Consider the following 11,491-nt stretch of genomic DNA (forward strand, 5'->3'; position numbering starts at 1 on the left):
GTAATATTAAGGGACAAGAGCAGGCAGTGAGGGGTAATAATAAGGGGCAAGAGGAGAAGGGCTGATTGTAAAGGATAAAGGGAAGCAGTGAGGGGTAATAAGGGACAAGGGCAGGCAGTGAGGGGTAATAAGGGATAAGGGCAGGCAGTGAGGGGTGATAAGGGCAGGCAGTGAGGGGTAATAATAAGGGACCAGGGGTTATGGCAGATGGGGGGTGATTATCAGGGACAAGGAATAGGTTGGTAATAGGAGTAATATTAGGGGTGGGGGCGATAATATTGGACAAGGGGCCAAGAGGGGTGACAAAGAGGGATGAGGGACTATTATAAAAGAATCTTGGGGGGTAATAATAAGGAATAAGGGGTACTATGAAAGACAAAATCATGAAGGCCAAGGAACAGGAAAACATGAGGGATAATGAGAAGAAACGGGGGGGTCATTAGGGATAATTTTAGGGAATGGTGGGCCATGATGGGTATTTGTAAAAGGTGGAGGGAATAAGAGCTAATTACATGAGATATGGGGGACCTGAGGGGTAAGTAAAAGGTACTGAGGGGTAATAAGGTAAGGAACAGGGTGTCACGTGGGGCATTTTATAGGGCTGTGTCGGGAGCAGCTGCCCTGCTTTATTGAATGCCATCGGCCAGGAACGGCACCACAACACACCACACACAGTGTTGCAGGATGATGCGCGTTGCAGTTGTGCATTTTAAGCTGCATTACCACAACGCATATCTTTTGAAGTGAATTCTCACCAAATCCTGCACACACTATGACATCCAAGAACATTGTGGCACCACAGTTCCCAGCATGCCGCGCTCGGCGTACACGTTTGCAAATTGTATATATAACTTTTTTTTTGGCCTTCCCCCGGCTCTGCTCTGTTTGCATTCGGGGATTTTGCGGAGGAGCTGTTTACCACATCTGGCTCGGACGCCAAACAAGGCTCCGTGCCTAATCCCATCCCCAGCTGTGCTGCAAAACATCCCGTCTGCTCTCCGCATTTACAACCGGCGCTCTAATAAGTCAAAGCGGCCGGGTGCAATGTGTTGCTGCCCTGCGCCATATGGGATCAATTCATTCCCGCCGGGCCCTGTCAGTTACTGAAATTTTTGGATCTTCGCAGGCCAGGATGTCGGAGAGGAGACGCCGTGGTGCTGACCACAGTCTTGCCGCGTGCGGCGAGGCCGCCATGGTAAGCTCACTTGGCATCTGTTGGTGCTTATTATAGAAAATTAGCAGCTGCTAAACTTGCATTTGTTCGGTGATTGCGTCACAACTTATCTGCCTTCCTACCAATCCTACATTAAGGGCAGGTTCACGTTACAATAAACAAACTGCCCTGCTACTGGAGCCTTCCAAGCTCCAATCTTGGGCACAAGGGGCAATTATTATTATTAATAAACAAGATTTAAAGCGCCAACATATTATGCAAATAGGGTTTGCAACTTTTACACCAAGCCCACTCCAAATCAATTGAATGTATGATTCTTTCGTTGGACATGGGGAAGGCCTTTGACTCGCTATCATGGCAATACATGTTCTATGCTGTTAGAAAGTGGGGATTTGGGGATGAGTTTCTCCACTGCATATCTGCTCTGTAGGCTTCCGCCTCTGTCAAATATATGGGTTTTGCATCGGCATCCTTCCCAAATCTGCGAAGCACCCAACAGGGCTGCCTTCTCTAGCCTTATCTACTCATATTGGTCCTTGAGCCGCTAGCGGCAGCTAGTCGTGCTAACTCAGATATAACTTGTAATAAAATCTTTGATATGGGACATAAGATTATGCTTTTTGCCGATTACATATTACTGTCCTTTACAACACCCACCACTACCTTACCGAATTTGGTTTCTTTGTTGTCCAAGTTTGCAAATATCTCCGGCTCGGTAATTATTGATAACAAAGGTGTGGAATGTTACTTTTACTGACGACAGTCGCGGAAGCTTTACAACCTCATTTTGCCTTTCAGTGGTTAGAAGTACTCCCTTACTTAGGGATTAAAATCACGTCTCGACTGTCATCGATTTACCAAGCTAATTGTCCGCCATTGTTAAGGGAGCGTTCTACTTTGCGCTTCAAGTGGCAAAGTCGCCCCTTATCGTGGTTGGTTAAGATCCATGCCGTTAAAATGTCATATCTCCCGAAATTGCTTTATTTGTTCTTCACACTTCCCATACCTAAGGTAAACAAAGTAAGATACTCCCTTTTTATTTAGCACCCCAATAGACCTCGTGTTTCTGAAAATCTGCTTTACCGTACTAAAGTATCTGGTGGTCTATCGGTTCCCAGATTCCATAAATATTTACTGTCGGCCCATTCACCGCTCTCAAGATCAACCGATCTGGGCACAAATATATGCAAGAGAGTTGCCCTCGGTGCTGATGCATAACCTGTTATGGATGCCTCCATATAATCGTTTATTAGTGGAAGACCCCTCTTTGTCTTATGCCCTGGACTTATGTGATAGACTCTCTGCTGGGCTGATGTCTGCTCATGTACCCTTAACCGGGATTCTCAGCTGCCCCTCCTTTGAACCTGCGTACGGTAATCCAGTTGCATTTTGCTGGTGGGCAGCTAGACCTGTTCGTTATATTTATGAGCTATACACTGGTGTGAAATCCTATGCCTATTTGGTTGTATTGGTTCTTACAGATTAGACATTATCTGAGCGATCTTCTCAGTAACTCAGCTGACTCCCCTCTGCGGTTGACATCTTTCGAATCGTGTTTAAGGAATGCTGGTTCCTGGTTCCTCGGGACTGGTCCCTTCTGTATGCAACTTTATTTTGAACAAACGCAACACCACCCCCCCACCCTGTGCAATATATGTCAAGATGGGAGGCTGACCTAATTATTATACAGTATTTATATAGCGCCATCATATTACGCAGCGCTGTACAAAGTCCATAGTTGTGTCACTAACTGTCCCTCAAAGGAGCTCACAATCTAATGTCCCTACTATAGTCATGTGATTAATGTCGTCTAAGGTCAGTTTAGAGGGAAGCCAATTAACCTTACTGCATGTTTTTGGAATGTGGGAGGAAACCAGAGGTACCCGGAGGAAACCCACGCAGACACGGGGAGAACCTGCAAACTCCATGCAGATAATGTCCTGGCTTGGATTCACACAACTGGGACCCAGCGCTGCAAAGGCCGTAGTGCTAACCCCTGAGCCACCGTGCTGCCCCATGCTATCTGCACTCATGAATGGCACAACATTTTACCAATGCATGAAAATCTTAATTTTCAAGCAATTATTTATCGGACACAATAGTGTTGGAAAGAATGTCTGCAATTGTTAATGACACTGTTTCCAAATTTTATAAGGTCTGGACATCTCGGTTGGATCACCATACTACCCCTGATTTAGACCGCAGATTATTTTGCCTGTTATTTTCTTTCCGTTTCATATTTAGCCAATTAGGTTTTCCGACACCTGGGGTTTTTTTTATTACTTATTATTGTGTATTTTCTGATCACAATTGTTCTTTGTATTGTATTTATTCTGTTTGTTCTGTTTTGTTTTGTTTTTTTTGTCTTGACATGACTGTATCCACAAAGTCATTTCTATTTTTTCTACTGTAATTTTTTGTTAAAAAGTTTTTGAAAATCCCAATAAAAATGTATTGCAAAGAAATAGGGGTTGCAAATGACAGACTAATACAGACACTTTTAGGGGTGAATTGAACTTTGACACAACTCTCTCAGTATGACACTTTTGCTGGTCTCTGTTTTCACAGCTTCATTAAAAAAAAAAGAGCTCACTCCTCCAATTTTTTCCCCTCAGTTAATGTGGTAGAAGCCCTACAAGAGTTTTGGCAGATGAAGCAGACGCGGGGGGCCGACCTGAAGAATGGAGCCTTGGTGGTCTACGAGATGGTCCCGTCCAACAGCCCGCCATACATCTGCTAGGTCACCCTACCTGGAGGAAGCTGTTTCGGGAGCTTCCAGGTATTTATTACTTTTATTCCATCATATGATTTGAAGGCCCATTTACACTATAGTGGTATAGTGTTCATATATAGTATATAGTAGTCATGTGTTAGGCAACTTGTGCGGTTATATGGGATGCCACAGGCACCAAAAAGGCCCATGTAACATTTCTCATGAATCTGTGGGTACAGTCTTAGTGTTCTCCCCAGCCCCTTTTAGCTGGGCGCACCACCCACCACTCTTCAGTAACCTCCTGGCTGTTTTTGGGTGGTTACTGAAATTTTAGGTCACAACACCGGGGCCACCAACCACCTACAGATTCTTCCCACCCAGCTTAATAATCAATTTCTGGGGAGAACACTGCACTCATGAATGGCACAACATTGCAGCAATGCATGAAACATAAAGGGATCATCAGGGATTGTCATTATGAAAGCAGCAGAGTTGAAACACATTCAATTTGAAATGGCATTATTGGTGCCAGACTGAGAGCTTAAAAATAAACTTCCCGCCTCCCCCGAACAGATTTTGTGTGTTTAGTCTGTCTTCTGTCAAAGTCTGAGTGTGACAACCTCCCCAGATCTCAATTTATTTTCTTCTCTCCTAGTTCTGTCCAACCAAAGCTGAAGCCAGGAGAAGCGCAGCAAAGATCGCTCTAATGAATTCGGTGTTTAACGAACACCCGTCCCGCAGGATCACAGACGAATTTATCGAGAAGAGCGTCTGCGAAGCCTTGGCCACGTTCAATGTAAGAGATTGTTAGCGGGTTCGTTATGGCTGCTAATTGCTCCATTGACTTTCTCTTGAGCAATACTCTTCACGTAATTTAAATGAATTCCTTGCTGTTCGTCTAAATCTCAGTTTCATCATTCTTGCTGTATGTTCTGGTGGCCAGTCAGTCCCCTCTTTTTCCCACCTTTTGCTTGCGTTTTTTTCTCCCTGCTCTGTGTTAAATCTGTACTCCTACCTTACCTTTAGGCTAAGTTCAGATCCATGGTAACAAAAAAAAAAATGGCAAAAAATAAGCTAGGCCCCCCCCCCCCGGAGCAATTATAGACAACAATGCATGGATGTTACAGACATTTGCAGACGCTAATGCAGGCTTTTTTAATGCTTAAGCAAAGGTTGGGGTCCCTGATTTTGAAACTAAAACCTTCAATAGGCTCTTGGCCTGCATGGATAGGTAATGGTCTGAGCAAATTTGCTCCCCTTTTTTTATAAGGTCCTCTGAAATCTGGTTGCCAAAAAAGAAGGCAGTCAAGCCCGCTTCCTTTTTGACAAATCCAGACCGTGACCTGGTGGTAAGGGCCATAGATAAGGGTGAGAAGGCCTACAAAGTAACCCCTGTGTTGTTGGTGACTGCAGGTGGGGAGCTAATGTGGAATCCTGAAGCCCCTTTTATATGATAATATCCATCCATCCATATGACCTTCTTCTCCAGTGACACTCTGTTCTCCTGTCATCTCGAGTAACAAACACCGCTCCTATCAGATTAGAGACCACAGCATAGCTGGAGAAGAAGGTCCCATAGATGGGTGGATTGACTGAAGGTCGGAATGAGGAAGAGAAGGAAGCATATGGCGACACCAGCGATGGAACAAGGACAAGCGAGTATAGACTGGGTTTAGTTCCACTTTGTGTCCAATGAGCTTATCCCTGAGCAGATATTACACCCACCACTTCGACAAAACCAAACCCCTGTCTGTCTACTATGGTGGTAAGGGCAATAGTTTCGGGAGAAGGCCCCACAACATAACCGCTTTGTTGATGGTGGCTGCAGGTGGGGAGCTATTTTGGAATCCTGAAGCCCCTTTTATTAAGATGATATCCATCCATCAATGAGATCTAGTCTTCAAAAATATTCTGTCGTTCTTCAAAACCGCAGCTCCTGACGGATTGAAGACTGCTGTAGGAAAGCATCTCATTAATGGATGGGTTGTTGTAGCCTCCCAGTCCTATACACATCATTGGACCCTGCAAAGGTAAATAACTAAAAAAGCATTTCATACATATTTGTGTTTAATTTCCAGGGCATCTTTAACCCTTTTAGGGAATGGGTTTTAGGGGCACTACCCCTGTATTCAGTCCCTAGGGTGAAGGAGTGGATATCATTATTAAATGTGGCTTCCAGATTCCAAATAAGCTCCCCACCTGCAGACCCCCACAATATACGGAGTTACATTGTGGTGATGGCGCCCTATTCTCTAACAATGGCCCATACCTCCTCCGTTGGGGGCTGCTTTTTGTTAAGTACCCCCTTTACTTTTTTGTCAAATCAAATTCCAGAGGAGCATACGAATAGCAAAAGGAACACATCCCAATCCTCCTGCTCCCTGTCCAATAATAAACGGTCCTATTTAGTCCGATAGTAACTTTTCTTTCTTTTTTTTTATGATTTAATAAGCCGGAATAAGCACCGGTAGCCTTAGTCTTGCATTGTTGTACCAGCTCCTTTTCTGGACTGAAATTGCTTCCCCTGATTTCACTGTTCACTGTGTGCTTCAGTAGCTGGGGGTCATCGATTGTTCATAGCCATTTCTGAAGCTCCAGAGTCCCCCTTTAATGTTGCATTGTGACAAATTCTTTTGGATGGTTTCATCCATCACAGTTTCCAAATGCTACAGCCCGGCCCCCTGGGGTTATTTTTGGGACTTTTATTGTTTGGAATGTTGCAGAAATAGAGTTTTTGTTGAGAAGAGGAGCAGATGTTGAGATTCATTTACTATTTACCCCCCTAAGACAATTAACGCTGACCGCGGTTTCATCTGTCCCCCCATCCCTGCCCCACTCTGACATTAGGCCGTATATCTGTAATCGATAATACATCAATGAATCTCAACTCCAACCAAAGAACTGGAGATGTGGTGGAGTTGAGAGGTTTCCACACAGCTCAGATTTCTGCAAGTGGCACAGCGCTGTATGTTTCCAGTAGAGGGCACTGAGAGGAAGCCATCATTTGATGCTATCATGTCTCCAATAGGGGGCGCTAAGATAAAAAACATGTGGTACAAACTTCAAGCAGTTTCACTTATTGCAGAAAAGGACAGCCGATGTCCTCTCTGCAATAATTCTTCCTAACTGCCTGATCGCTCCAGGTTGATGGCAAAAAAGTTGAGCATGCGCAGCTCAGCTTTGTTTGCCAAGATACCCATTTTGGCGTATGCATGCCAGGAATGGATGAGCTCACACGTGCCTGTACGGGAGCTACGCCATCCCGCTCCAAGATGACTGAAGATCATAATGAAGAAGGAAGACGATGGCAACACCCATGACAGAACAGAGAGTATAGACTGGGTTTTCTTCCAACTTAAGTGGGCAACAAGCTCATCTCTGGGCAAATATTACACCCACCTCCTCTATGCCACCCTATACCCTTCAGCCACTTTCTGCCTGCTTGCATTCTCTCCACATCATTTCTGTTGACCAGCATGCTCATAATGAGAACATCGGACCTGAGCAGTTCTGGCACAGCGGTTGTATTCCCCACTATGGGCACGCCTGTGGCATAGTGTCAGTACCGCACAAAATGAGGATGGGGACTGGGAACTTTCATTTTTTGTTTTTTTTTATAATAAGTTTTTAAATTCCCTAACTCTAATAATGAACTTGGCTTATTTGCACCAGTTTTCACTTTGAAGTATATAGGTTGAATTTACACAGAGCTGTCAGAATTCCGGTAAATGTGACTTCTTTCTGTCTTGTTCTTTTAGGAGCTCATGACAGTTTTCCAGCTCTTGCACTGGAATGGCAGTCTGAAGGCCATGCGGGAACGGCAGTGCTCCCGTCAGGTATGCTTGCTTTAAGTGTTCTGATTGGTGGATGAGGCACCGCGCCTCATTGAGGTTTGAGGAGATCTCTCTCAGAAGCACGGGGATCTTTGTCACTGAGGATTAAGAAAGGGGTTCTGTCTCTTTTACAGAGAGCCTCAGTGGTAAAGTGAACCTTATGTCTGTCATTCACTTTATCATACACCAGAGGGTGATCTGTTCCTAATATATGCTTGTGATTTTTTTATATCATCCAGGAGGTTCTGGCCCACTACTCCCACCGGGCCCTGGATGATGACATGAGAAACCAGATGGCGATGGACTGGGTGAACCGGGAGCAGGACTCTCCAGGAACCCTAAACCGAGAACTAGCGGCCACCGAGCGGCAGCTGGACGAAGCCCGGCTAGCTGGAAAGGAGCTTCGTTACCACAAGGAGAAGAGAGACATCTTGATGTTGGCCGCCGGACAGCTGGGAAACATACATTCTTCTAACTGCTAGGTGGCGCCCCACCATTTCCACACCTTAAGCAGACTGGGTCAGTGTTAGTGGCTAGCTGGTCTTGCAGCTTATACTGTATGTGATTCTATTTGCCTCCTCAGCGTCACCTAGTGGACAAATTAGAGAATTGTAATCTGTGCAAAAAAAAATGGAGTCTGGGGAGTCATTCGCTGACTCCTTTTCATCTCTTGGGTACTCCAGCGGTGAGATCTCCCAGCCATTATTCCTGACTCTGTTCCTTTCGACTTGTTACTCCAATAAGGTTTCAACAGAAACGGAGCGAATGGCTACAGAGGTTGTGAAAACCCAAAAATTCTATTGTTGGAGTCCTCCAGAGATAAAGGGGCAAAAAAAAACAAAATATTATTTTGGGTGGATAAAAGATTTATTGGTTTGTCTGGAAGCTGTGTGAGGTTTTAGGATCCGTACATTGTAAGTTCAGCCAATGTAATTTGCTACATAAACAGAATGTAGTTTTTTTGGGGGGGTCTTTACTTCTTCTCCAATGTGGGTCTGAGTCTTTGACAGCTCACCCTCACTTTCGAGTTGCTCCACACATTGCAAGCTGTTCAGATATAAAAGGTTTCCAGTCTTCCGGCCTTCGTTTTGTTCAGCCTCATTGGATCTGAGCCTATGTTATCAGATTTGTCAATCAGATTGTAATGTGTGTGGGCAGCATTTCTCCTGGTTTACATGAGTGTAAAGTGACCCCAAACCGGGTCACCAATCTCTGGGACCCAGCTGCCTTTTATTCTGACATTCTGAATGCGTCTGAAGACAAAAAAAAACCCAGAAGGTAACTTCCACCTACAATATACTTTTGCACATTTTCTTTGTACGAGCGCCCTCTGTACAGCGTTTTGTGTTTTTTTTATACTCCGGCGCTCCATGTGTACTGTTTTTATATATATTCTATATTTTGATAGCCGCCATCGGTCGCATCTTTTCAGGCCGAGATGGTGGCAAGATTTCCTTCCTGATTGGGTTTAGAAATCTGCTTTTCTAGAAAGATTATGTTTGTTTGTTTTTTTACATGTAGTATACAGATCTAGAGGCAGTTTGGAGGAACGTACGAATTTAGATTTTATTTCAAGTACTTAACACTAAGCAAGAGATAAAACGAACACTAACTACTGGGCAACAGAAAAAAAAGTAGAAGTTAAAGTGTGCCTGTCCTTAAAATGTGGCGTATTGGAAAAAGCTTGAGCTTGGTCATTTGACCCAGCGCCTTGGCATAGATCAGATGCTGGCTGGCTGGCTGGCAAAAAGAATTGTGCGTAAATTTAATTGCCCTGTGTGGACGTTATCACAGTGTCACTGCTTCCCCATAAACACACACATTGTGCCAGTCCTCAGTGTTGGCGACCTCCTCTTCACCACAGTGTCTCCATTCTAAAGTGACCCTATTGTTGCTGCATTGCCAGTGCCACCCCTACAATATCCCCATCCCAGTCAGTAAGCCTCATTTCCTGAAGTGCTTCCCATTCCCCATTTCAGTTTCCCCCTACCACAATGTACCCATCCACAGCATTAGTGCCCCACTCCTTATTGTTGGGTACATTGTGGGATAGGGGGAAACTGACATTGCTGGATGACTTTTTTTTAGAGAGATTGCACTGCAGGAAATGAGGCTTACTGACACTTGGATGGGGACATTGTTGGGGGGGGGCATGGCGGTGCAGAACAACAACATTGTGGGGGAAGAGGGCCACATTGGAAAGAGGACATTGTGGAGAAGAGGGGGTTACTGACATTGTGGGACTGGCACATTGTGTGTGTGTGTATGGGGGAAGCAATGACACTGTGATATTGGGACAATTGTGTCGTCTCTCTGCAGTGCTCCCCCTCAAAATGTAACTAGGTGTTCACTGGGTGCCCCCTCTGGCCAATTTATTAAAAGTCGCAACACAAACTCTTATACATTTTTAAAAGACAGGTGCACTTTACTTTCATGCGTATACACTACACAGCGATCCTTTGGACATCATTGTGAATACAATGTTATTGGGCTGATTCTACAGAAGCACAAATGCACCGCTGTCTGCCGTTTGGTTTTAAAGCGACAACTTCCTGGATGAAATAAAATCCCAAAGCTTTGGGGTCTTTAAAAATCCATGACTTGGGTGAATGTGGCCCTTTTCCAACCCAAATACAAGAAATTGACTGGTTGGTGTTACATTGTTTGATTTCTGTATCAATGGATGAGGCAGGAAAGAGAGACGTACGGAGTTTTCTAGAACAAAGCAATACGTTGGTCCTCCTCACATACAGATTGGGGGGCTGGGGGCTGCACACTATATTCTTGTATAAATCTCATTTTATATTTATATCTATAGCTTCTCACTACCTAACGAAGTCTCCACGACTGCTTCCGGACCAATATCCTGTGTTTTATATCCATACTTTACAACTCTTTGTATCTTGGTATATACAAATAAATTGCGGATTTCAGACAAACCGGGGCCTTTGTTTTTGTGTCTGGGTTAAAGAGGGTCAAATTGGTGAAATTTGATTCGATTGGACAAACTTTGCATGAAGATTCCTTGAAAGTAGGCCATGTAAAATTTATCTGGGCCTGTGATGTGGAGGGCCCTACTTAGCAAGAAGGCTAAGGAAGAGCCCCCCATCCCTGCCCCACTCTGAAGCTGAATTTTGCCCCTAGGGAAGCTGGAAAGCATTCATATTGAGACAGATTTTCCCTGGCCGGTGCCATCTTGGCAGCTGATAATGGGTGACATGGTTTCTCCCTGACTTGCCAACTATTCTGACTGGAGCAAATATTAGCAAAGTCTCTCCTGACAGAATGAAGAGAAGCTGCCGGTCTGGAGCTGCTAATGGGGTGCTATGGAGCTGAAAAGGTGCAGAGCGTTTCAAGTCCTGCATCGGCACCTGCGCATGTGCACTCCCATCTTTCACCTGAATTTTTTTTCAATTAAAGGATTGAAAGAGTGATAGTAAAATAGTAAAGTAAATTATGGTCAATTTAGGACTTACCACTTCAGGGATGAATATTACAGTAATGTACAATGCATCTAACAGCTTTTATTGACCTTTTTACCATGTAAATACCTTTGTATTACCACCTTTGTAATACCTTCCAAGTCTTCAGGGAAGCCCAGATATAATTCCTATATCCACAGCTCACAGTATATCAGTGTGGTGGTCAGAATTCCTCTTACATTGCTGGCCAGTGGCAAGAATGTCACCCTTACAGGTAGACAAAAAGATCATTGGTGTCACTTAAACTGACCTGAGAGGTCCAATTTCCTCAAGGAACCCCTAGCAAGCT

At 44.4% G+C, this 11,491-nt stretch overlaps 1 protein-coding gene across 1 annotated transcript in view; it reads left to right on the forward strand.

Annotated features, from left to right (window-relative positions):
• LIX1L (limb and CNS expressed 1 like) overlaps positions 1–10,659 on the forward strand; it is an 11,566-nt gene extending 907 nt beyond the window's left edge. Inside the window, 4 exon segments of the mRNA XM_072428658.1 lie at positions 3,790–3,953; positions 4,543–4,693; positions 7,626–7,723; positions 7,960–10,659. Of these exon segments, the coding sequence (XP_072284759.1) occupies positions 3,790–3,953; positions 4,543–4,693; positions 7,626–7,723; positions 7,960–8,202 (656 nt within the window). The 3' untranslated portion in view covers positions 8,203–10,659.
• The last annotated feature ends 832 nt before the right edge of the window (positions 10,660–11,491 follow it).

Source organism: Pyxicephalus adspersus, chromosome 12, assembly GCF_032062135.1.
Source record: "Pyxicephalus adspersus chromosome 12, UCB_Pads_2.0, whole genome shotgun sequence".
NCBI classification, from domain to species: domain Eukaryota; kingdom Metazoa; phylum Chordata; class Amphibia; order Anura; family Pyxicephalidae; genus Pyxicephalus; species Pyxicephalus adspersus.